The sequence below is a fragment of the Acomys russatus genome, chromosome 12, assembly GCF_903995435.1.
Source record: "Acomys russatus chromosome 12, mAcoRus1.1, whole genome shotgun sequence".
Taxonomy (NCBI): Eukaryota; Metazoa; Chordata; class Mammalia; order Rodentia; family Muridae; genus Acomys; species Acomys russatus.
In genome coordinates, this window is record NC_067148.1 from 53,220,482 (window position 1) to 53,245,265 (window position 24,784).

A 24,784-nucleotide genomic window follows, 5' to 3' on the forward strand; every position below is an offset into this window, starting at 1 on the left:
AATTGAGGAATTGCCTACGGCTGGTTGGTATGTGGACATGTCAGAATTAGTGTTGTAGGAGCCCACTGTAGGTGGCACCATTCCTCAGGCAGATGGTCCAGGTGCGTGTGTGTGTGTGTGTGTGTGTGTGAGTGTGTGTGTGTGTGTGTGTGCGCGCGCGTATGTGCATGTGTGTGTATGTGTGTGCATGCATGTTTGTGTGTATGTTTGTGTTTGTGCGTGCGTGTATATGTGTGTGTGCGTGTGTGTGTGCATGTGTGTACGTGTGTGCATGTGTGTGTGTGCACATGTGTGTGTCTATAAAAGTACAAGGTGGGAACCAAACCGAGAGAGCGAGGCAGGAAGCAGAGTTCACCCTTGGTTTCTGCTTCCGGTTCCTGCCTTGAGTTCACTTAGTGATGGGTTGCAGTATAAACTATGCAATTGCAGCAATAGACATGCAAGTAAAATATGATATTAACTCTGCTCTCCCCAGACACCTAAGTGGCTCCTTCCACTACTATGAAAGTTGGGCAGCAGGGAGAGTTTCCTGGACAGTTCAAGACTGATCTCTCAGTATCCCACAATCAAAGTCTGTAGTGTCTTCAGTAATCCATGTTGGGCAACCAGGAGCAATGGCAACATCTCTCCCAATTCACTATCCCTCAATGCCCAAATTCTAGTTTCCACATGTATTTCAGATCTCACACACACACACACACACACACACACACACACACACACATCTGAACAAACAAAAAACAGATTTGAAGCTGTGTTCCACATTGGAAAGGACATGTGACATTTTTCTGATTGGGTACAGGCCAGATACCCTCATCCTTTCTTGACCTAATCACAGGGCGAGGGCCACGTACAAGATACTGTCTTCTTGCTGGGACGTTTGCGGGGCTCTCTTGCTCTTTGTCCTAAGCCCTTTGCTCTCACTGGATTTCCTCTGATTGGATGTGGCAAAAGGGCTATCTGATTTATCAGAGTCTATCTAGTGGGGAGAATTCAGCACTGAGTCCCATAGCACGGCGGTCCTCTAGTCGTCTCCTGGACTGTCCTCCAGTGTTGTACTCTTAGGGGTGGCAGCAGAGAACATGCCAGTGTGTGCTTCCTGAGCCAGCACTGCTCAGCTCACTTCTGAGGTGGGGAGGGTCACTCTGGGGCTCTGGGCCGAGGCGGGGTATAGTGCGGTCAGTAGGAACTGCTGGGGGACAGAGCCCGTGTCTGGAGTCATTCTACAATTAACTGACGTTAACTAGACCCAGAGACTATATACATCTCAATAAATCTATACAGTTAGACTAGCCAGGGTTTCAAATATATATTATTTTCCTGACGTCTAAAGAAAGTGGCCTTTTAAAAACAGGGCTTGGGGTTGTTTTATGAAGAGTTTTGCTTGGGAGCTGGCAAGCCCTGTGCCTTAACTACATTTCACCGGGCCGCTTCTGCATTGCGTCATCTCAGCTGAGCATCTACCTCCCTTTCCCAGCCTCTCATTCTCCTCCCTCCCATTTCCTCCCCTTTAGTTTCCTCCCCTTTTCCTTACTCCTCCCGGCTCTCCCCGCCTTCTGTCTAAACTCTTCTTTCTACCCAGTTACTGTAAATATGGTTCACCTCTCCCAGACCTCTCTCTCTCTTCTTCTTCTAAAGCAACTTTACCTTTCCGGTCATTGGTTTGCTGGAGGCATGGTGACGGTGAGACAGGTTTAGCTCTGAGGCTTCCAGCCTTGGTACCACTGGCCAGCGACTTCCTCCTAGGCTTAGGGTCAGGATGAAGTGTGTGATCTGTGAAACTCACAAAAACATGTGGCCAGTAAGAGCAAGCTCCTGCCGGCTGTTCCCTCACCCTCTCAGCTTCTACCCTCCAGTTGGTACACATAGCATCATGGCTGTGAGGAGCCCACACTCTCACATGTGTGCGCGCTTGTTCATGAGGAAAATCACTATTCCCCCATCTTCCCAGATGCTTTTACTCTGTCATGGGCCAGTTTTATTCCCTCCCATACCACATTAGTTCTGTTTGGTTAGGGGTGTGTTTTCCTTTCATGGTTATTTCTGTTGAGCACTCAGTTCTCAGGGTGCTCAGAACTGGAATGTAAGGATGACGTGTGAGATAGCACGTCTGCTGAGCCACTGCACCCTGGGAAGAAGACATACCTCCTCACTTGGAGGCTGACTGGGATCTCCCCTTAGGGAGAGACTGTGGCTTCTTTGTTGTTCTGTGCACTGCCTTTTACCTGTCTGTTTACTCTTACCTTATGTTGGTAAGGACAACATTCTCTTTGCTGTAAAAGGGCAGAGCTTAGCACTTACTTCTCATGGCTGTGTGTTCCAGCAAAGGACTACCCTGTACAGTTGGGACCAATTCCCCCACCCAAGATTACAGAAAACCTACAAGAGCCTAGAAAGCTCTGGCTGCCCAGACCAGAGAGAACCACTTTGGTAAATTAACTATCTTTCTGTCACTTACTGTAGAGAACACAGTCCAGTGGCTTTAACATGCCCCTAGGTTGCCCTCTGTTCAACCCTCAGGTCTTTCTGAAGGAGCTCAGGGAACTCTTTACAGGGAAGGGGGAAGGGGATGGGTCTTCCGTCCTGGTCACACATACTGTTTGTCTCTCTCTTTGAGGACTAGGGTGCACAGGCTTGTTTTTATTGCACTTACAGGTTTTTATTTGCTTCATTTTTTTTTTCATAATAGGCATCTTAGGTTTGAACTTATTTTAGAAGACTAGCCTGGCTCAGAATTTAAATTAATGCCTTGCAGATTTGTGAATGAACATAGGGCTCCTTTTAAGGGACTTGAAGTATCTATTGCCACGACAGGATCTGAGCACAGTACTGGGCTTGAGAAAGATGAGCTTCTCAATGGAATAATTTATCATTGCCAGGGGTAACATGAAATTATTAATTTTTTTCCTTAAAGCATGTTCTTTGCAAATGTTTTCTGGAGAGACACGAATTGAAATTAATGATGCTCTCTCTTGTTAAGACTTCATTTTATTTCATGTATTCTGCTGACCTCTGAGAGAAAATCTCATCTAGAGAGAAGGAAAGATGAAACACCACCAAAAGTCCTACAGGCACTCCCAGCGAACTAGCGTTAGCATCCTGTCACCATCTGCACTCCTTCAAGCTACACGAGGACTTTCATTTTTGTTGGGGGGGGGATCTAATTTTGAGGGTTTGAATCCTGGGAATTGAACTCCAGGCCACACTTAATGCTAAGCACACGCTCTACCACTGAGCTACACCCCAAGCCCTGTGTTATGAATTTGTAAATTTCCTCATGCATTTCATTTTAGTTTTAAAACCCTCCAGTTTCTGTAAACATAATAAAAGTAATGTTTGCATCCAGAGTGATGTATATCCTAGCTCAAAGGAGATTGTATTGTACCGTGTAACACACACACACACACACACACACACACACACACACACACACACAGAGTCATTTAACTTGTCAATAGTGGTGGAGGTATTCTTTCTTTTTAACTCTCTGCTCTATAGTTCTGATTATGGTCATTAAAAAGTATCTTCCCTCCCTCATTTCTTCCCCTTTGTAACCTCAGGTTTTCCACCCACGCCCCAGCTTCTGAGATAATGACTATTTATGAAGCGATGCCTAGACCCTAGGCTTATTCCTTGACCAGCTCATAACTTACCGTGCCCGTTTGTTCTAGCCTATGTGTGCCACATGGCTGGTCACCTCTCCTCAGTTTCATAGGTCCCTCTTCCCCAGAGTCTGGGACAAGTCTCCCGCCTCTGACTTGATCCCAGGGTTCATCTCTCTCTGCTGGAACCCCTCCCACCTTTTTCCTGCCTCAGATAATAGGCCATCAGCTTTTTATTGACTGATGATGCCTCTACGACCCATTTCTTGCAGCTGTACCCCATGAGTTGAAAACGTGTGGGAGACTGAGGCTGGCACCAGGTAAGGTGCTGGCGTTGAAGCGCTGAATGTGCCAGAGTGAAGTTCTGTGAGCTTCTGCAGAGTGCATTGAGGCTGGCTTCAGCCCAGTTCCTATCCTTAGCATCATATTATTATTCCCAGTCTGTGCTGGGACTCTCTTGTCAGCTTCACGCAAGCCAGGGTCACTTGGGAAGAGGGAACAACGCAATAGAGAAAATGTTCCCACCAGATTGGCCTCTGGGTAAGCCAATGGCTTTCTTTTTCTTTTCTTTCTTTCTTTCTTTCTTTTCTTTTCTTCTTCTTCTTTTTGTTGTTGTTGTTGTTGTTTGTTTTTTTTTGAGACAGGGTTTCTCTGTGTAGCCCTGGCTGGCCTGAACTCACTTTGTAGACCTGGCTGGCCTCGAACTCAAAGCAATCCACCTGCCTCAAAAGACAAAATAACAAAAAGGCCTATGGCTTCCTTGATTGATGCTTGACCGGAGAGAACACAGTCACCGTGGGTAGCGCTGCCCCTGGATTTTTGTCCTGGGTTCTATAAGAAAGCAGGCTGAGCAAGGCGTGGGGAGCAAGGCAGGAAGCAGCACCCTCCATGCCTTCTGCGTCAGCTCCTGCCTCCAGCTTCCTGCCTCAGCTTTTTGTCCTGACTTCCCTTTGCTGTGATCGGTGATAGGGACGCGTCAGCTGACACAAGCCCTTCCTCAAGCAGCTTTGGTTACGGTGATTTATCACAGCAAGAGAAACCCTGACTAAAAGATGGTTCATCCTGTCCAGTGTACCTCCAGACACTGTGGCGCCCCACCTTCCCCTTGTCCACAGACACCGCCCCCAAGACTCGTTTCTGTGACTAGTTGTCATTGTCTAAGCAGATAGATGGGTTCTTTTTGGGTCCTAGAGAAAAAAGTCTTCCTTTCTATTCGTCCTCCTTTTCTTGATTTAGTTTACCTTGTTAAAGACTGTGCTAGTTGTCAGTGTGGGGCTGGGCCACTACACACACACACACACGCACGCATACACACATACACACACACACATGCACACATACATACACACATATACACATGCATTATACACACATATTCATATACACACATACATAAACGCACATATACACATATACACACATGCATTACACACATACACACATACGTACATTCATTATACACACACATATATATTACATATACACACATACATACACACATATATATACATATACACATGCATTACACACACACAAACACACACGCACACATGTGTCCCCAGGGTAACTGAACATCACAAGGCGTCAGCTTTGCAAAGAGGCCACGACTGGGCCTCCTCTCTGCCCACTTCCCTTGCTTCCACAGAGAAGAGGCTGCACTAGCTCCCTGCAAAGACTCCATCTCCTCTAAATGTGTAGACTCTGTTCACAGCACCCCTCTTCATCTCTGGAATCGACCCGAGGCTTCCCTGAGGACCCAGCAATGCAGCTAGGGCAGAGCGGCAGATAGATACTAATAAACACTCAGGTTCCTGCAAAAGAATGTTAAAGCTCTAACCCTGACCCATCTTCAAGCTGTCTTCTACTTAAGGTAGTAAAAGACGGACTGGATCGTGGCATAACAGAGGACCCAAAGGGACAAGGAAACTCAAATAAAATAGATTTAATTTCTAAGGCTCTCTCTAAATTATAAACCATAAATACTAATATGTTAGTGAAGATTCTAGCCATAAATTATCCCATGGGATCCCCTGTCTCCTTATGAGATATGGACAAGGCAGTGGCAGGGTGAACTCGGTAGCTCCTGATTCTAGGGTGTAAAGAGAGGGCCGGCCTGTGCAGCCTGGTCTTTCTTCACTTCCTGTCTTCCTTCCCCTCAGAATTCATTGAGAAAAATTCAGCATGCCATATTTCTGCTTTATCTCATCCTTTTATTGAATTTCATATACTCTTAGATAAATACTGTCTACAGTCTGATATCAAGAAAGAAAAAAATGATTAATTGTTACACAATTTTATACATGAGAGCTGGTTAGGAATCAGAAAACAAGGAAGTACACAGGAAGATCTCTTTACAGTATATTAATAACTGCTTTTGTTAACGTGCATTTTCTTTTAAATTTAGGAATAGAAGGCCAGTCCATAGAAGTTTCCAATATCGTGGACATCCGGACCGTGCACAACCGTGAGATCGTGATGAGAATGTCATCTAAAATAAACAGCCAGGACAGATACTATACTGACTTAAATGGATACCAGGTAATACTCTCTAAGGTCATTGTGATAGTTATATTTATATTGCCATTTTTATGTGTTTATGTGATATATGCGGGGCATGCATATGTTCGTTTTGCGAGTGTGTAATTTTTTTGATGCAGAATAATTGTCCAGTTAAGTTTGAGTCCTTTGGAAAATATTCCTAAAGTTGCAAACTGTTTCTAGAATAAAGGTACATTTTGACAGACATAGGTTCTACTGTCAAATTTCCACAGTTAGGGTAAATCTTTGAGAGGTGATGTTTTTAGAATATCTGCTTGTAAAAGTTTATTCTTCAGATTGAAAGCCGCAGGGCTAGAGAGAGTGCTTGTGTGAAGATGGCCTTGTCCCGTTCCCAGCACCCGCGTCAGGTGGCTCCCAACCGCTTGTAACTACAGTCACAGGGGTTTGGGCCTGTCTGGGCACCTCCATGCACAATTACACACAAAGGTGCACACGCACACACACACACACACCTACACATACAATTTTTTAAGAACAATTTTTTAAAATGAGAATTTAATAACCATACATATATTAGATACTTTTCTAAAATTATATATGAAAGGAAACATAATTAGGATTGAAAGATATCTTTTTTCTTCATAAAGAACTCATATATACATATGTCATTTATTCTTTGTGATATAATAGTGGTGTCTTTTCATTTTTATGACAGTTCTTTGTGTCTGTTAACATAGGTGGAAGTGAGCATTTATATACACATGCATGTATACAGGGAAGTATATGCCACTTTAGAAATGTGGGCTGCTATATACTTAACCAAGACCATCACACAGTAATTACAACTATAGTAAGAAAATTAATTCTTGCATTTTACTTGTATATTGTCGATTCTTTTAACTGTACTTAAGAGAGCTTCTTGGATTGTGGTCTTAATTTCTTATTTTGAGCATATACATGTGACAACCTGTCTTTTGAATAATACCACTAAAAACATGAGCATATTTTTGAAACATTTGCATTTCAAAAATTCCTGGCTACAAATAGAAATAATTTCACAACATATGCTTTTCACTTGGTCTGATTTTTCAACTGGCTATAAGTGGAAAGGGCTGGATAATTTTCTTTTCTATGATTTCCTGCAAAAAGTTAAATTTAAATCTTCTCCAGAGAACAAAAACTGCAGAATGTATTCTGATTAGCATGTTAGCTCTATTACAGCCCTTTGGTCTTCAAATGAAATTCTGACTTTATGGTGATACATTTTTCTTATGTACAAAAGAAAATTTTCTTAAAATCTCACAGAAGTGAATATTTGTGTATGGTATATTATACGTGAATAAGCAAACTTGGTAAAACATGAATTACTAAAAATGTACTTTTTTTTTTTTTTTTTTGCCAATGATCAAATGAGATAGTCACATTATTTCAGGTCCACAGTGTAAATAGTTCTTAAAACGAGCCGAATTTTAACCTATGGAAATAGTAGCTTTGGGGCAAAACTAGAGAGACTCATAGGAGGAGGGCGAGGTTGGCAAGAACACAATTGGGGCATCCTTACATGTCCTGTCCTAGCTTTAAAGGACCCGGTCTAGCCAGGCGTGGAGAGTGGAGTTAGTAGGAGCAACAGAGGAGTCTTTGCAGGTAGCCTGCCTGCATTCCCACCTTGTCTTCTCCTCCTCCATCCCTCTTTTTTCCTCTCCTCCCCTCCGACCCTGTCCTGTCTGAACCACTGCATTCTTTAGGGTAGCCATGCATTTGTTTTACCACAAACTGGGCCTCCTAAGAGCACAGAACTTTATTCTTTCATTTTCTTGGAGCCCAAACGGCTGGAGTCAGACCGTGTGCAGGGCCACACCCCCGGAAGCCTGGAGGAGAGCACCTCGCTAGCTGATGCCTAGCTTCTCACGTTTACACACTTAGATGACCCGTGATTGTTTCCCCAGCTTCTTCCTCGGCTGTCACATGATGTTCTAACTGTGTCACTGTGTGCGTCACTGTGTGTCCACATCTCTTTCTCAGAACGATGCTAGGTTTCAGCTGTGTTGATTTCTGAACAGTCTCTGGTCTCCAAAATAAGATCAATTCACAGCTTGTAGTTAAATGTGAGTTTGAAGAGACGCAGCCTGACCAGTGAGTGGTGGGAATGGTGGAGCTTGCTAGGAAGATCGAAGGTCAGATCCCAGCATGCTTAGTTAGGACCACCCTTCCGTTGCTGGGTGCTCAGCTCATGAGAGCTGCGGTACTAACTTTCTGCCTTTGCCATTTGAGTTTCGTTTTAAAGTTTCACACATTTAAACAAGGAGGTGGCATTTTGCAGTGGGATGAGTAAAATCTAATGGTGACAGGGTCCTGAGCCTGTAATGGCTTTCAGGACTGACGGCCTCTCAAAGGGTGCAATTCTATCTCATCCCTTCCAACATGGGGCTGCAACGCTGGGGTTCAGAACTGTCTCAGTTTAAACTAAAGAAGAGCAAACACTGAAAAATTCAAACTGTAAGTGTGCACTTGATAACAATGTAATATTGTTGGAAGATTTGGTGGCCTGCTCTGTGGTGTTTATTAAAACTGATTCAAGAATAATAGACATTTCTTGAATGGGGCTAGAGAGCTACTGTGGTTAGCATTTATTACAAACGCAGCGTGCTAGATCTAGGTGAGAAATGAATACTTAATGCCTTCATAATTTGTTTTATGCAAATATGCAAAGCTAGATGTCTTGTGCTGGGCATTTTCATTGTGACTTTAAATAGAAATGACCGTTTTAAAATCTGGACAAGTTCTACCTTTCAGACCTAAAACTTGTCTCCTAAGAGCCTTGAGGTTTCTCTGCGTAGCATTTTAAGGACTGTTGTAACATTAAAATATTTCTTTGCTTGAACAAGGGCGAAAGTTAGGCCTTTTTCTCTTTAGGAAAGAGACAACTAAATAATCTAAGCTATGAAAATGTGTGTGTGTAAATAAATACATTTGTGAAATGAGGCTTGCTTGGCTTCACAGATCCAACCCAGAAGGACGATGAGCAAGTTGCCCCTTCAGGCCAATGTTTATCCGATGAGCACCATGGCGTACATCCAGGATGCAGAGTACCGGCTGACACTGCTCTCTGCTCAGGCTCTCGGCGCGTCCAGTATGGCTCCCGGTGTGTGCTGTCTAATATTTCTGTGCTATATAATATTTCTGTGGTTAAATACATGTTTATTATCCTCCCCCGTCAATAGCTTTCCTTTCAGAAGTAGACAGGGAGCTAACTTGGAGCTTTATGAGAACTAAGCATGACGAAGCGCCTCAGTCTCCAGATAGCGACCTGGAGGCTAAGACGCCATGGCTCGGTGGTCTTTAAGCATATTTGTTAGCTTCTCGTTGTAACAAAACACCTGATACAACCTTTGGCAAGAAAGCTTTATTGTAACTCATAGTCCCAGAGGCTTCAGGCCGTCACGTGGCTCTCTTGACACGAAGCTGTAGTGAGCTGACATCATGGTAGTTAGGAGGGAGAATGTGAGAGACAAGAAAAGGCAGGGGAAGACAGAGGACCTGAGGTCAGGGTCCACCGTTCAGGCTTCGGACCAGTGACACCGTTCTACTTGTAATAGCCCACTCAGCTGTGAAATATCGACACGTCACCATTAACGAAGTTAGTTTTGATCTAGTCACTTCTGATCACTAGGGACCAGGCCTCCAAAACACAGAGGCTTTGGAAAACACTTCAGATACAAGTTGCAGCTATGATTTACTTTTGCGAGCCTATCGTTTTCAGAGATCTGTGTTGTCATCGTGACTTATTGCATTGGAAACCTAAAACCCCACAAGTTTAGATGATTTGTGTGACTTTGCAAAAGTGATACTATAGTCGGCATGTACAGTGTTACTTTCTTTCCCCCTGGATTGTGGTCCTATGACCTGTCCCCTCAAAGGCCCATGTGATGAAGACCTGCTCCCATGGCTGGGACTGGAAAGTGACTGCCAAGCAGTAATGAAGGGAGCAGAAACAGTCTGTTGTTTTATGCGTTTTCAGTAGCCACAGCATGTCGTCTCCCAGAGGGCCTGGATCCCGTCCTTAAGTCAAGGGGAGCTTAGTTCAAAACGAGGCACCTGGGCTTCTCTTTAAGCGGCCCTCGGTGAATATGTGCACAAAATTATGCTTCTCACATCTCTTTGTTTCTTCGTTTTTAGGTCAAATCGAAGTCTTCATGGACCGGAGACTGATGCAGGACGACAACCGCGGCCTTGGGCAAGGCGTGCATGATAATAAGATCACGGCTAATTTGTTTCGAATCCTGCTGGAGAGGAGAAGTGGCGCGAATGTGGTAGGAAACACCAACCAGCTTTTCTTACGCCAGGGGTTCTTTCTCCCCGAAAATACAAAGGATAACTTAAGTTTTAAACACAATTTCTAATATTGAGATGTTATAATGAGTTAGCTTATCTTCATAGAAAGTCTTCAGTTAGAAATACTAAGTAAGAGCTATATTTAGGCCATATTGGTTTTTTTTTTTTTTTTCTTTTCCTTTACTATGCAACCAAAAATAATTTCAAGGAAGCAAGCTGAGTGAGATTATTTTCAAAGAAAGGCTGATCTGTTGAGATAAGGATTAGAGAATAATCAGCTCTGTTGGTCTTCACAAGAAGCCCGGAGGCCAGAGTGGTTTGTGGAGACTGAAGCACCAACCAAGGGCCACACATGGACTGGACCTAGACCCCTTTCACAGATGTAGCCCATGGGCAGCTCAGGCTTCATGCAGGTCCCCTAGAAAGGGGATTGAGAGCCGCCTCTGACATGGACTCTGAGCCTGCTTTCTCCTCGCTCCCCCTGCCAGGGCTGCCTCAGCAGGCCATGGGGAAAGAGAACAGGTGGGCTCAGTCTTCATGCGACTTGATGAGCAGGGGTGGATGCGTGGTGGGGCTCCCTTTTCTAAGGAATAGGGGAGGGGAGAGGGGGAAGAGGAAGGGAGAGGGGCACTAGGAGAGACGAAAAGGGGGGTTATGATCAAGATATAAAGTAAATAAATTAATTTTAAAAAGAATTACAGCATAGTTTTAACTATACAGGCAGTGTATTCTAAACCTTGGTGACTGTACTGTAGTCTTAAGCATATTATCTGAAAACAGACTGACTTTGTGCCTTCTGTAGTCAGTATTTAGTGCTCTCCATAAAACCTCAGCATTGTGTTAAGCAGTTGGACAAGCTGAACTACAGGCGAGCAACCTGTCTTCTCACCAAAGCTTTGCCACTGGCTGTGGAGCCCCTCATGCTGGGTCTCGTCACCTGAGTGTCTCCCATACCTCCCACCGCTTTGGCTTCAGGCCCACTGGCTTTCATTCAGTGCCAAGCCGTTCCTGTGCCCTCTTGCTCTGTGGTGTGTTTGCACTCACCCTTCCCTCCTCCCTGTCAAGGAAAATCTTAGCAGTAGTTCGGACCAGAGCTAACGTCTTTCTTGCCCACATCATCTTCTTTCATGGCCCCTCTGAGTTGTCCATCTTGTAGTCATGTTTGAGTGTGATGAGTTGATCTCCTGCTTTAGACCATAAATTCCACAAAAGTAGGGACTGTGGGACTGTGTTTTCTCTGCTTCTACGATCATTTCTGTTTAGAGGAAGGGTCTGACTTGTCATACAGATGTGTGCCCAGATGGGTAGGTGAATGCAGACCGCAGAGGTACTGTGGTCTTCCTTCTAGACTCCTGGGGCATGTCCACCTCATCTTCAGGCATCACAGGGCTTCTTTGCCCATGTAGATGGTTCATACATCAAATAGATTGATAGAATGAAAACAGATGGTTTAACACAAATGATTTTTATAGTATTTAGAATTATTTGGAAAAGAAGTAATTAATATCCATTTAGATGTTAAAATTTATATTAGCTCTCAAGACTTCTGGTCTTAATCAATCACTGACAAGATAGCCTACTTTTAAGAGCTAAAACTACATTGGTTTCTTCTCTCGTTATTGGCACTAACATACAAGGCTTCTGTTTTACTACAGCAATAAAAAATATTTATTTTAGACCTAGAGAGCTTTCACTCAGTTAAACAATTTGTTGATTCCATACAAAACTCCTTGGGTAGCAATTGATTCAAATTTGGTCCAATAGTTCAATAATTCTATGTTTGTTACATTTTTCTTTTACTCAACTATAGATTCTAGGGCTTGAATCCATAGCTTCTTTTAAATAAAAAATAAACTAGAGAAAAAAACTATACATTTTAATTTGTAGTGAAATTGATTTAGAAGACATTTGATTAAGAAATATTATGTATCCCATGGTGTAGCTTCTCTAGAAAGTGTCTTTGATAGTGAAAGAATCATGGAAGTAGAATTCCTCAGATTTGTAAAAACACTGGGCGAACTGAGTGCCATGGGGCCTGCTCAGCCTGTCCTGGAGAGGCAGGGAGGACACAGATGTGGGTGCCAGCTGGGACGATCCTGCTGGTGCGCAACGAAACCGAGAAATGGCGGTAATTTCTGCCATTGACCTCTTCAAGTTTTGATTTTTTTTTTTTTTTTTTTTTTTTTTTTTGACACCCCTCTCCATTTCTTGGCAGTGGCTGAAATAGAAAAGATTGTTGATGGTGTAGAAGCCGTGTGAGTGTTGCAGTCGTGTTGTGCCTCCAGGTGACAGTTCTTTTCATATAAAGAAAACAGATGGGGAGAGATCTGTATCAGTTAACACCCAGCAAGGAGAGCTTCCCACATCTAAGAGCAAGTGTTGGTGTTGGTGGGAACCAGAAAGTCCTGGTAAACTTGAGGACACGCATCCCATTGAGAGTTTCAGTGAGCTCCAGCTGTTGGTTTCTCTGTGGGAATGCTGGTCCAGTGTAACTCAGAGATCTAGTTCCTTGGTAAAAAAAAAAAAAAAACCTGTTTAGGGACAGCTTGGGGGTTGGTTACCTTTTGTATGTTTTTTGTTTGTTCTGTTGATACTGTTTTTTTTGTTGTTGTTGTTGTTGTTTGTTTGTTTGAGACAGGATCTCACTATGTAGAACTGGCAGGCTCAACTCTATGTGGTCCAGGCTGGCCTCCAACTCACTCCCAGCCTTCCAAGTGCTGAGATGTAAAGGTGTGCACCACCGTGCCCACACTTGTTGGTTGTGAAGTCTGAGTTTCTACAGAGGTAGCTTTAAAAAGCTTTAATGCCACATAGACCTACAGAATCATGGCTTTTTAAATGAATGGTCTTATTTCCACAAACATGTATAATGCCCCTACCCTGTGTCGGGTGAAAGTGGGTCAGCAAAGATGGCTTTCCTCAGCGACGATAGGCGGGGCTGTGGATCCATGCTGGAGAATTGGCATCACAGACACCGAATCCTGGGTTGCAGCTGCAGCTCCTCCCCGACAAGCAAACAAATGAACAAACAAACAAACAAATAACCGAAGGCTTCCTCTTACACATAATCAGCAAGTCTTGATTAGGTGACATGGCAGCCTTTGATGTCTAAAGATCAAACAACTGCAGTGAAATAAATAAAAGGTACCAGAGAGCGGCAGGAGAAGCTTAGCTCCTGGTTAAAGACACACACACACACACACACACACACACACACACACACACACACACACGCACACACGCACGCGGGAAGACGGTTTCAGCACCTCTGTGTGGTTTGAATCAGTACAAGCAGGAAACTCTTTAATGTCAGGCTGTGCTAAGAAGCCTATAGACTCGTGTCATCTGAAACCTTCCAAACAACAAGAAAGCAAATAACGCTTTTAGTACCTGACAATATTGGTAGCCGAACAGCTGGCAGGTCCACTTGTAGCTTGGTCAAATAGGTAACATTTCTACTGCAAATATGTTTCAGACAGTTGGGCCTCTCTAGGGAGTTGCAAAGCATGGCGCTTCATCTGTAAGCATCCTATTTGCCAAGAGCCACTCTGTTTGTTGAGCCCCTTGTTACCGTCAATATATTAGAAAGTACATGAATAGGGGACCTTGGCTGGGACTTTATTTACTGGCCAGGCCAGCCCCAGTGCTGTTATTTGTCCACCATGCTTTTATGGAGAAAACCATCTACCCCCTTCTCTTAGTTCACTTGTCTTGCTGAGAACAATAAAAACTGCCAGAGCTTTAATTCTGCAAGTAGTTGCATTTAAAACAGTTTCCTTTTGCGTGATTTTTGTCAAAACAGCTTAGATTCTGAGCCTTGTTAGTTCCATGCGGAAGTCTATGGTGGCAGTTCCCAGCTCAGCTCCACAGAGCAGCCTGTAGCCCAGTCCTTGGGGTTTGCCTGCAGAAGCTTTTCAGCTTTATAATGCCAAGGTCTTTGCTTAGCCTTGGAGCTCCTGCCTCTGAGGATTTGGCCTAGGACCCATGGGTGTATTTTTTCACCCAGTCCAAGCTGGGAAGCACCAAGTTCAGTGGAACGGATTTGGCTTGTGGGTAGGGAGGTGTGGGGGGTGGGAAAACATGCATAGCATTCTCAGTGGGCGATTTGTGGGTGAAGTGCCTCATCTATCACTGAGTGTCTAGGATCCCTCCAACACAGAGCGAGGCTGAGAGTGTTTCCTGAATGTGTCTTGACACGGAGTGGACTGGACGCCTCTTGAATGTGATAAGGCCGTGCTTTCCTTTCTGTTGGAATCTTTCATCTTCCATTACTCAAAAGCAATTTTGTCAGCAATCCTGACCCAGATTATGGAGTTGTTGATCCGCGAGTCCATTCAAGCACCTCGTCGAGCATGCTCCCTTTCTAGCTCTGTTGCTCTGCGAGCTACCTTAAATGGCAGGATTGTTGGAGAGTATTCCTTTATTTGCTTTATTTAATCTTTATTTTAAGAAGTGTGTGGAATTGATACATTTCAATACAATTCTTCTGACCTAACTTTTGTCAGAGTTTTAATACTGCAGTGTTCCTCTGGTGCTGCTAAGTGGTTTTCTCTCCACGCTCTGAATTGTAATGACGTCGACTTTTTAGCTGAGCTTCTGGCACAATGTGAGTCGCCTTTTGCTAGCACCCTCTGTCCAATGCTAATCTGACATTCTGAATTCTAAGCTTCATATCTTTATGAATCTGGTCTTTTAATACAGTTACACTCGTCAAACCTTTGAATCCTGTTATCACACAAAAAAGATGCAAAATCTGAAGATATCAGTCATTTTTTAAAAAACACAGGAAATGTAGCTGGTGATCAAATTAAGTGTTCTCCATAAATTATTCTCTCCTCTCCATCCTTCCTATGTCTGAATTATTCTTTCCTCTCCATCCTTCCTATGTCTGTTTTTATTTATTGGCTAAGGGTTTGCCTAGGCATTGCTTTTTCAAGTTTTCAATTTTTTTTTTTTTTTTTTTTTTTTTTTAGATAGAGTTTCTGTGTGTGGCCCTGACTATTCTGGAATTTGTTCTGAAGACCAGTCTGGCCTCGAACTCACAGAGCTCCACCTGGCTCTGCTTCCTGAGTGCTGGGATTAAAGGCGTGTGCCACCATGCCTAAAGATTTTTCAGTTTTTTATGTTATGTAGCTTATCAGGTTCCTAACCCTGGCAGACTTATTTGATATTTGGCATATGTAAATGTTGCCTAAGGCCAGGCATGGTGGTGCGCGCCTTTAATCCCAGCACTCAGGAGGCAGAGGCAGGTGGATCTCTGTGAGTTCAAGGACAGCCTGGTCTACAAAGTGAGTCCAGGACAGCCAAGGCTACATAGAGAAACCCTGTCTCAAAAGCCCCAAAACAAACAAAAAAACAAATAAATGTTGCCTAATAAGACTAGATACATCCTAGCAAAGAATGAAGTATATTTAAGTTGAGCTGAGTAAAAGGGTACTGTATAAATGTATACTAATTAAGTAGTAACATACAGAATGGTTTATGTTTTAAAATACAATAGAACTCAACACATTTAAAAGATCACAAATGACCTAAATACATCACCAGTCTTGGCAATCTATGTCTTGAACACATCAGATTCTTTTGAGAAATATCTGTTTATATTTTTTAGGTAGGCTCTCTTGTAACTCAGGCTGGCTTCTAACTTACTATTTAGCCAATGCCACTGACCTCTACTTCCTGGTTCTGAGATTATAGGTTGTGCTGGTTTGGCTTGGTTTGATTTGGTTTGGTTTTCGGGGCATAAGTTGGTAATGTTTGGGCTTCGGATGTTTTTTAGAGCCATCTATACCTTGTTAAATGTATACCTATACCTTGAGAATGTAGGGGGCGGGGGCTGAAATCTCCAGAGAAGGGTGACAACATGTGACGTTGTGTGTGGTATGGGGACATTATCTTTCTTGGACTTTGAAGGTTTTGTAGCAGGCTGGGAGTTTTCATTAAAAGCTCCTTGTTATCAAAACTGCGGATTGTCTATAGGATCTTCAGTGTTAACTGGGTGGAGGAGAAGGGCAAAGCAAGAGTTGGGGGCGCTGTTAGATGGTCCTGGAGGCTTGATGGTCCTCTGCTGTGTATCTTCTGTGACTGTCGTTTGTGCAGTATACCTCTGAAGGATTCCTGTGTTTCCGTATGTACACTTTGTCAGACAGTGAATTGATCCGATGGGCGTTGCAGATATAAAGCGTGCACTCACTTTTGGTTCGTCCTGATAGGAAGAAGACAAGAAGAGCGCAGTCAGTTACCCCTCCCTCCTCAGCCACATGACTTCAAGCTTCCTCAATCACCCATTCCTGCCCATGGTACTGAACGTCAAGCTCTCCTCGCCTGCGTTGGAGATACTGAGCGAACTTCCTCTGCTACAGGCGTCTCTGCCTTGTGACATCCATCTGGTGAACCTGCGAACAATCCAGTCAAAGGTAAGCTCCCAGATGTGCCTGGGTGACATGGCTTCTTGAGCTGTGTGCTCGCATGAAGCTGTTTCTTATACTCCATACTTGAATGAAGTTGCTCCTTACAGTCTATACTTGCCTCATGGGGTAAGGGGAGGAGAAAGAAGTACCGGAAGCCTTGGAGCAGTTGCTCAGCACCCCGGCTCTTGCAGAGGACCCAAGTTCAGTTCCCAGCACTCGGGGTTAGTGGCTCACAACTGCCTGTAACCCAGATCTGGGGATCACTACCCTCCATTGTACACACACACACACACACACACACACACACACACACACACACACACACAAAGAACAACACCACATTCATAGATAAATAAACATCTTAAAATAACACGTAGTAAGCATCCCTGTGAATTGTGGAGTAATTACAAGGACTTTTGGCCACTATGCTGCTGTGGTTTAGCAGATAGTCCAGTATTGATTTATTTACCTCTCAGGACAGTCCTGTGTGATGAGGAGATCAAAGTTTGACCCTTTTCCCATTCATGGAAGCCAATGCTAGCCTTGGGTCTCGTAATTAAGGGCAGAGCCAGGCTCTGCAGTTCCAGCCACTTCTTGCATTGCTCTTGTTTGTTAGCCAGTGTTCCCGAAGTCAAAACACTGCCTGTAGTGTTTAGTCGTTTCTGCCACAGGTGCTTTGCCTCTCATAGCTCTTGTCCGAGAACACCGCAGTTCCTGCCCTTGTGCTGGGAACCAACTTTTAGGACGTTTGAGAAAGAGCACGGAAGGGGTTTATTAGGCATCCAGCATAGCTGCTAGTGTGTTCCACATTTTAAAATAGAAAAGGTTGTATATGGAGTGAGCATGGATTCGACATCTGCCATCCTCCTTACGTGTGATGCAGCTGTTCTGATGTTGCAAGCTGGTGCACAGCTGGATGTAGCAGGTGACAGGGATTCTGTGGGAAATATCTCAAAGTACATGGATCCAGCGCGAAGAGAGGAAGGAGCTCAGCCTAAGAAGAGAGGAGGGTCTAAGAATAAAGGGAACACACTGAGTAAGTAAGGACGAATGTCTGCATTGTGGATGTTTACAGACTCCATGCCTAAGATAGGAACTTAGCCGGGCTACACAGGAAGCTGGGTGACTTGTAATAACTTGCTGACGTAACTGTATGTGCGTTTGTGTTGAAACGCATGTCTTGCCATGTGGGGTAAACAGGCGGAGCCTGCGTTAAGACTGCTTGGTGCTAGCTAGGCACTGGTCTTACAGACAGGCGTGCTCCGTTGTAGTTTCTGTGGGAGGAGAAGAAAAACTAGAGCAAATGTATGTTAAGTGGTGGCAAGAGTTAGGGAGAGCAAAGGGGCCAAGAACAGTTTGGAGAAGGTGGTGTAGGTTTGCTTGGGGTGGTAGAGAGATCCCCTTAAAGAAGGTAAGAATTGGGGTAGAAGGCGAGAGGGGGGTCAGGAAATCAAGGTCCAATCCAGATTTTTGGGGGACCCTAAGGGGCAGTGAAAAAATGACCATGGCAAAATGAAAAGCAAATAAGAAACTGTGAAGGACACCTGTGGCCAGAATGTGGGAGCTCAGCGCCTCTCCTACCCGTTGCTATAGCCTCCTGCCTAGAGCAGAGCCTACGCATGGGACATAACCGTCTTTTGAATAAGCGAATCATGGAGCTGTTCGTTCTAGTGTTTAATCATGTCCTTCTATGTGTTTTCTATTGTACCCACGAAGCCCAGAGTGGCCCATGGAAAGAACAGCTGGGGGTTGGTAGCCTCTCTGAGGCACCCGTCACTAATTCATGAGCTGAAAGGGAACAAAGGAATAGAGGTCAGAAAAGAGATGCCTGAGGTCATTAGCAACCTGAGAATCCCACTGGCTTCTGATTGTGGTGGTGGTGGGGGGGAGAATTCCGGCCACTGTCCCTCAGCCTCATTTCTAGATGACCCCTCTCCTGTAATTGTATTAAAGGTGTGTTTTTTGAGGAGCCGCTCAAGTTGCCCGAGTCACTGCTGAATAGGGTCATGCCTTCCATAGTCCAAGACTACCCCCCTCCTTCCCCCACCCCTATCTGCCCTTCCCTCCCCGCCCACCCCCCACTTCTCACATCACTGCTTTCTAGTAGTGACTTCTTCATGGCCTTTTTGCTGTGATAAAACACTCTGACCCCAAAGTAACTTAGAGAATGGGAAGATGTATTTCAGCTTACACTTTCAGGTACCAGTCCACCACTGAGGGAAGGCACGGCAGAAACTCAAGGCAGGAACCTGTGGCAGGAGCCATAGAAGGCTTGCTGGCTTACTCACTGTCTTGTGTGTTAAGCTGGTTTTCTTTGATAGCCCTAGGCCACCTACCTGGCAGATGGTACTGGGCTGGGTCCTTCTTGTCAGTCAGACAAAAGAATCCCTCGCAGACTTATCCACAAACCAAGCTGATAAAGACTGTTACTCACGCTGAGGTTTCCTCCCAGATGACGATGAAGTTGGCACAGTTGCGCTAACCAATACAATCCGTGTGAAATATCCCATTTCCTACCAGAGTGGTTGATCGCCTTGAGCATTCAGGCTCTGCGCAGGCTACACTCTACCTACCGCAGCCTCCTACCCTCACACGCACCTTTCCTTATCTTCCTGCAGTCCAAGAGATTGCTAACTTAGCTTGGTTTATGAAATGGGGCCATTTCAGGGATACCTGCACGGAGGCTGTTGTGAAAAACAGAGTGGTGTTTGCCAAGGCTCTGGATGCCACACACAGTGAAGGGTCCTGGCGATGCTTGCAGTGTGTGGCTGTCGCGGAGCAAGTAGAGGTTTGAAGTAGAGGCGAAAGAGAGCATCAAGACTTCGAAAAGGAAAGGCTGCCATGTTAGTGGCATTGCCCCATGCCAGCGTGGAACCAGAACCAGAGACGTGAGGCTGTTTCTGTATGACAGAATCTCTTGGCAACAGGTCCTGAGTTAGCTCTGGATGCCAAGTTTGTGTTTTGAATAGTCATTGAGAGCAGAGGAAGTTCATTTATCCATTTAAATCTATAAAGGCTTGCCCTTTGTCCCTAACGTTTGCAGAAGGGAAGGCCATCGTTCCATGAAGTGGGTGTGCGTGTTCTCTCGACAAAGTTGCTGCCTAGAAAAGCACCAATTGTAACTCTACAAGATGCCAAAGAAGTGGCAGCACCGTGCCAGAGAAAGCCAGAGAGGGCTGGGTGGGGGATCAGAAGGTAGATTTCAGGATTTTGATTGTGTTCCTGGCTCCCAGTGCCACTGGCATTCAGTTTACAACAGCAAGGATCATCTGGAGATTGTGGCTCCCTCCCTCCAGAGCCCTGTGGATGCAGAGATCAGTGTGTGAGCAAGACCCAAGCTTTGCACTGGCAGTGTAGCAGTCAGTACTGTTCTCCTAATAGGTCTGACGGTGTCCCCTCCCACCCAGTATCTACACATAGCAGCACCATGGCGGCACCTTTTCTGTCCATTTCCCATCCTTGGCCACTCAGTTCTCCTGAGACCAGTGAGAGATGCCAAGGGAGTGCTGGAAGTGTGGTCAGAGTGAGAACTGCCAGGTGTGGCTAGAAAGTGATTCTGTGGTTAAACTGAACTCTAGGCTGCAGATTCTCTGAATTGAGCTCACATCTGGGAGCTCTTAGAGACAGAGATTTTTAACAAATGTCCCCATCTTTGAGATTCTGGTTCTGTCTGTCTAGGGAGCAGAGTCTAGATATTTAATGGTAATTTAAATAAATATTTAATGTAATTTATTTAAAATATCTTAGAACCAAAATTTATAAAACTCTTCCCTTTTGAGACTAGAAAGTAGTAAGTTACCTCCATTTAAAATAAGGGTGAGAGATGAAATTAGCATAAAAATCACCCAGCTGGTCTGTTTCTGAGTCCTGTTTATGGCCTCAGACAATGTTATTTGTTACTGTTTCTGTTTCTCAAAGTCCCAAGCTTTCAGGCATCATCGCGTCGTTAGTACATGAGCTTACGGTTTTATCTAGGCATATTTAGACTCGCACTGCCTGCATTTGCTGTGTGTTTGTAATGAGATGATAGGCAGATGCCTCAGAAATGGTGCCAGTGTATGTAGTGTGGGCTGGCTCACTCCAGCTGCTGCCAACTGCTAACCTTCCCACCCTCGCGTGCCTCGCCGTCCCCGCGTGCCTCGCCGTCCCAGCGTGCCTCACCATCCCAGCGTGCCTCGCCATCCCTGCGTGCCTCGTCATCCCAGCGTGCCTCGCCATCCCCGCGTGCCTCGCCATCCCCGCGTGCCTCGCCATCCCCGCGTGCCTCGCCATGCCTGCGTGCCTCGCCATCCCCGCGTGCCTCACCATGTCCACATGCCTCGCCATCCCCACGTGCCTCGCCATCCCCGCGTGCCTCGCCATGCCCGCGTGCCTCGCCATCCCCGCGTGCCTCGCCATCCCCGCGTGCCTCGCCATGCCCGCGTGCCTCGCCATCCCAGCGTGCCTTGCCACCCTCTGTCAACTGTCTTCTCTTGAGCATCCTCTCTTCCCTTTACTATCAACTGAAGCTTCTTTACAGGTTTGAAATCTGGGTAATATGAACACCGCCAAAGTCTACCTAGCAGGAAAGAGTCCAGGGCACCAGGAAAGGGTAATTTTTTAAAGAAAGAGGATTCTTGGCAGAGAGGATGTGAAAGACACCACAACCAAGGCAATTTACAAAAAGAAAGCACTTAACTGGGGCTTGTTTGCAGTTTCAGAGGCTTAGTCCATGATTACCATGGCAAGAAACATGGCAGGCAGAAAGGCAGGAAAGTATGGCAGGTATGGCAGGCAGGCAGGAAGGCAGAAAGGCATGGCAGGCAGGCAGGGAGGCATGGCAGGCAGGCAGGGAGGCATGGCAGGCAGACAGACAGGAAGGCATGGCAAGCAGGCAGGCAGGCAGGCAGGAAGACATGGCAGGCATGAAAGGCAGGCAGACAGGAAGTAATGGCAGGCAGGCAGGAAGGCATGGCAGGCAGGTAGGAAGGCGTGGCAGGCAGGCAGACAGGAAGGCATGGCAGGCAGGTAGGAAGGCATGGCAGGCAGGCAGGTAGGAAGGCATGGCAGGCAGACAGGAAGGCATGGCAGGCAGGCAGGAAGGCAAGGCAGGCAGGCAGACAGGAAGGCATGGCAAGCAGGCAGGCAGGAAGGCATGGCAGGCAGACAGGTAGGCAGGCAGGCAGGTAGGAAGGCATGGCAGGCAGGCAGGAAGGCATGGCAGGCAGGAAGTCAGGCAGGCAGGCAGGCAGGCAGGAAGGCATGGCAGACAGGCAGGAAGGCATGGCAGGCAGGCAGGCATGGCAGGCAGGCAGGCAGGAAGGCCAGGCAGGCAGGCAGGAAGGCATGGCAGGCAGGAAGGAAGGCATGGCAGGTAGGAAGGCATGGCAAGCAGGCAGGCAGGCAGGTAGGAAGGCATGGCAGGCAGGCAGGAAGTCATGGCAGGCAGGCAGACAGGAAGGCATGGCAGGCAGGCAGGCAGGAAGGCATGGCAGGCAGGCAGACAGGTAGGCAGGCAGGAAGGAAGGCATGGCAGACAGGCAGGGAGGCATGGCAGGCAGGCAGGCAGGAAGGCATGGCAGGCAGGTAGGAAGGCAAGGCAGGCAGGCAGGAAGGCATGGCAGGCAGGCAGGCAGACAGACAGACAGACAGGCAGTAGGCAGGCAGGCAGACAGACAGACAGGCAGGCATGGTGCTGGAGTAGTAGCTGAGCGCTTATGTGTTGAGACAACAACTATGAGACATAGAAAGAGAGGCTAACTAGGAGCAGTGTGGCTTTTAAAACCTCAAAGCCCATCCCCAATGACACACCTCCTCCAACAAGGCCACACCTCCTAATCCTTCCCAGACAGTTCCACCAACTGAGGACCAAGCATTCAAATATGTGGGCCAGTGGGGGCCATTCGCATTCAGATCCCTACGGCTCCCATGGGAAAGCAGATCATGAGTCAGAGTTCTGAAAGCTGGACCTGCAAATTACTCTTGGAACAGAGGGAACCAGAGAGATAGTCCATCCAGAATTCAGCTTGGAGATGGTACCAATCGGCTTTAATGCTTTGAGAAATAACATCTGGCCCAGATTTCGTCAACTTACTCTATTGTTATGTCTTGACATTTTCATTTAATTTGCACATATTACTTTTTTCTGTGTGATTTGTGTGTGTGTGTGTGTGTGTGTGTGTTTAACTGTGTTCTTGCAGATAGTTAACCAATCATTTCAAAAATCAGTGATACTTTTGATGTGAAACTTTCTGTCTTCACTTGCTTATACCACCACCGCCACTCGCCCCACCCCCGTTCTTATAAATGGCACTTTGAGGTTTTTCTTCTTCCTTTTTTATAAGAATTGATTGGTGCTTTATTGATCTCGCTAGCTTCTGAAAAGGTGAAAATTGAAGGGGTGGGATGTCCTTTGTTGTACGTATCTAGAAACAACTGTTCACCTTCCCCTAACATCTGTTATCTCATCTTGTTGATCAAAACCAAAAACTGTTACTGGGCATTTTAATGAGTGTCCTAAAAAATGAATTTTCACTGGTTACTTTCTGTCTCGAGACTTGGAGTGAAGTATGGGATTTTCAAGGCTTCTCACTGCCAGAATACAATGAAGATGAGTGTTATATGGGTAACTAAATATGTTTCTAAAAGTCTAAATTTCTGAAGAATATGAGCAGTTGAGAGCAATCTTCCTACAAGATGTTTAGCTGTGCCTTACTATATGAGCCACTTTGAAATTCTATGAGGAGGTTGTGGCCCTGCTGTCCTTGCAAACTGGTCAGAGTCAGGGCTCATTCCGTGCTGCCTCTTAGCATGGAAAGAAGAAGGGGAAAATGCTGTGGATAAAAATGCCCTTTCTTGGGGCTGGAGAGATGGCTCAGTGGTTAAGAGCGCCACCTGCTCTTCCAGAGGTCCTGAGTTCAATTCCCAGCAACCACATGGTGGCTCACAACCATCTATAATGTGTGCTTCTGCAGATAAAGCACTCATATGCAATAAATAAAATAATCCCAGCACTTGGGAGGCAGAAGCAGGCGGATCACTGTGAGTTCAAAGCCAGCCTGGTCTACAAAGCGAGTCCAGGACAGCCAAGGCTATACAAAGAAACCCTGTCTCCAAAAACCAAAATAAATAAATAAATAAGTAAATGCCCTTTCTTACCTTCCATAGAGGTGTAGTACCCACTGAGTTAGTGAAGCAGCCTCTGGGGGTGCTAAAGCAGGCTTGTGAGTGACCATGGTTTTCATACTGTAAGAGAGAATGCTTTGCGGTGTGGATTTTCCTGCATATACAAACCTGCTAACATTGTATCATTTCACTGGGTTTGTTAACCATCATAAAGGTTGTTGTGACAGAAAGTGAGTTAATCTCCCAAGACCATTCTATTTGTTGTCTGGCATACAGCCTGTATTCAACATGTGTTAGTAATCACTGTCACTGTCACAGTGGCTGGCCGTTGATTGGCTGAGGGACACTGCAGGAGTCTAACCCAGCTCTCTGCATTTATGGTCATTCATAGCCTCGTGACTGGTTTGTGGACCAACCCCTCGCTCAGTCCATCTTCGTCTGCCCCCAGCCTTGTCCAAGGGTTTCTTTGTGTAGACGAGTTCACCTTTCGCCACCCTACCTCAGCTGCAGAAATAGCCTCACCGCCCAGCTCTGGGAATGTTGGAACTCATCTCCGTCTCTAGAAGGGACTTTTGTCATGGATTTTTGACTGTTGACCACTCATCCTGACCTCAGTGATTCACCCTCCAATGAGCGAGTTGCCTCACAGTATTTGATGGAGTTTTCATAGGTTACACATTTCCCCCCATATGCCCTCCTTCTCTGAGGTCCTGATATTAATAACACATTAGTTAATGGACTTTTTGAAATTATTTCAGGATATATTTCGTAGAGCACGTAATATACCGGCTTGAATGTACAAAGTTAAATTCACAGTTTCCCTACTATTTTCAATTA

At 45.5% G+C, this 24,784-nt stretch overlaps 1 protein-coding gene across 1 annotated transcript in view; it reads left to right on the top strand.

Moving 5' to 3' along the window:
* Window positions 1–24,784, top strand: part of Man2a1 (mannosidase alpha class 2A member 1) — a 160,755-nt gene that overhangs the window by 130,306 nt on the left and 5,665 nt on the right. Inside the window, exons 17-20 of the mRNA XM_051154436.1 lie at window positions 6,007–6,140; window positions 9,102–9,243; window positions 10,278–10,411; window positions 16,646–16,849. Of these exons, the coding sequence (XP_051010393.1) occupies window positions 6,007–6,140; window positions 9,102–9,243; window positions 10,278–10,411; window positions 16,646–16,849 (614 nt within the window). The remainder of the gene's footprint in view (window positions 1–6,006; window positions 6,141–9,101; window positions 9,244–10,277; window positions 10,412–16,645; window positions 16,850–24,784) is intronic.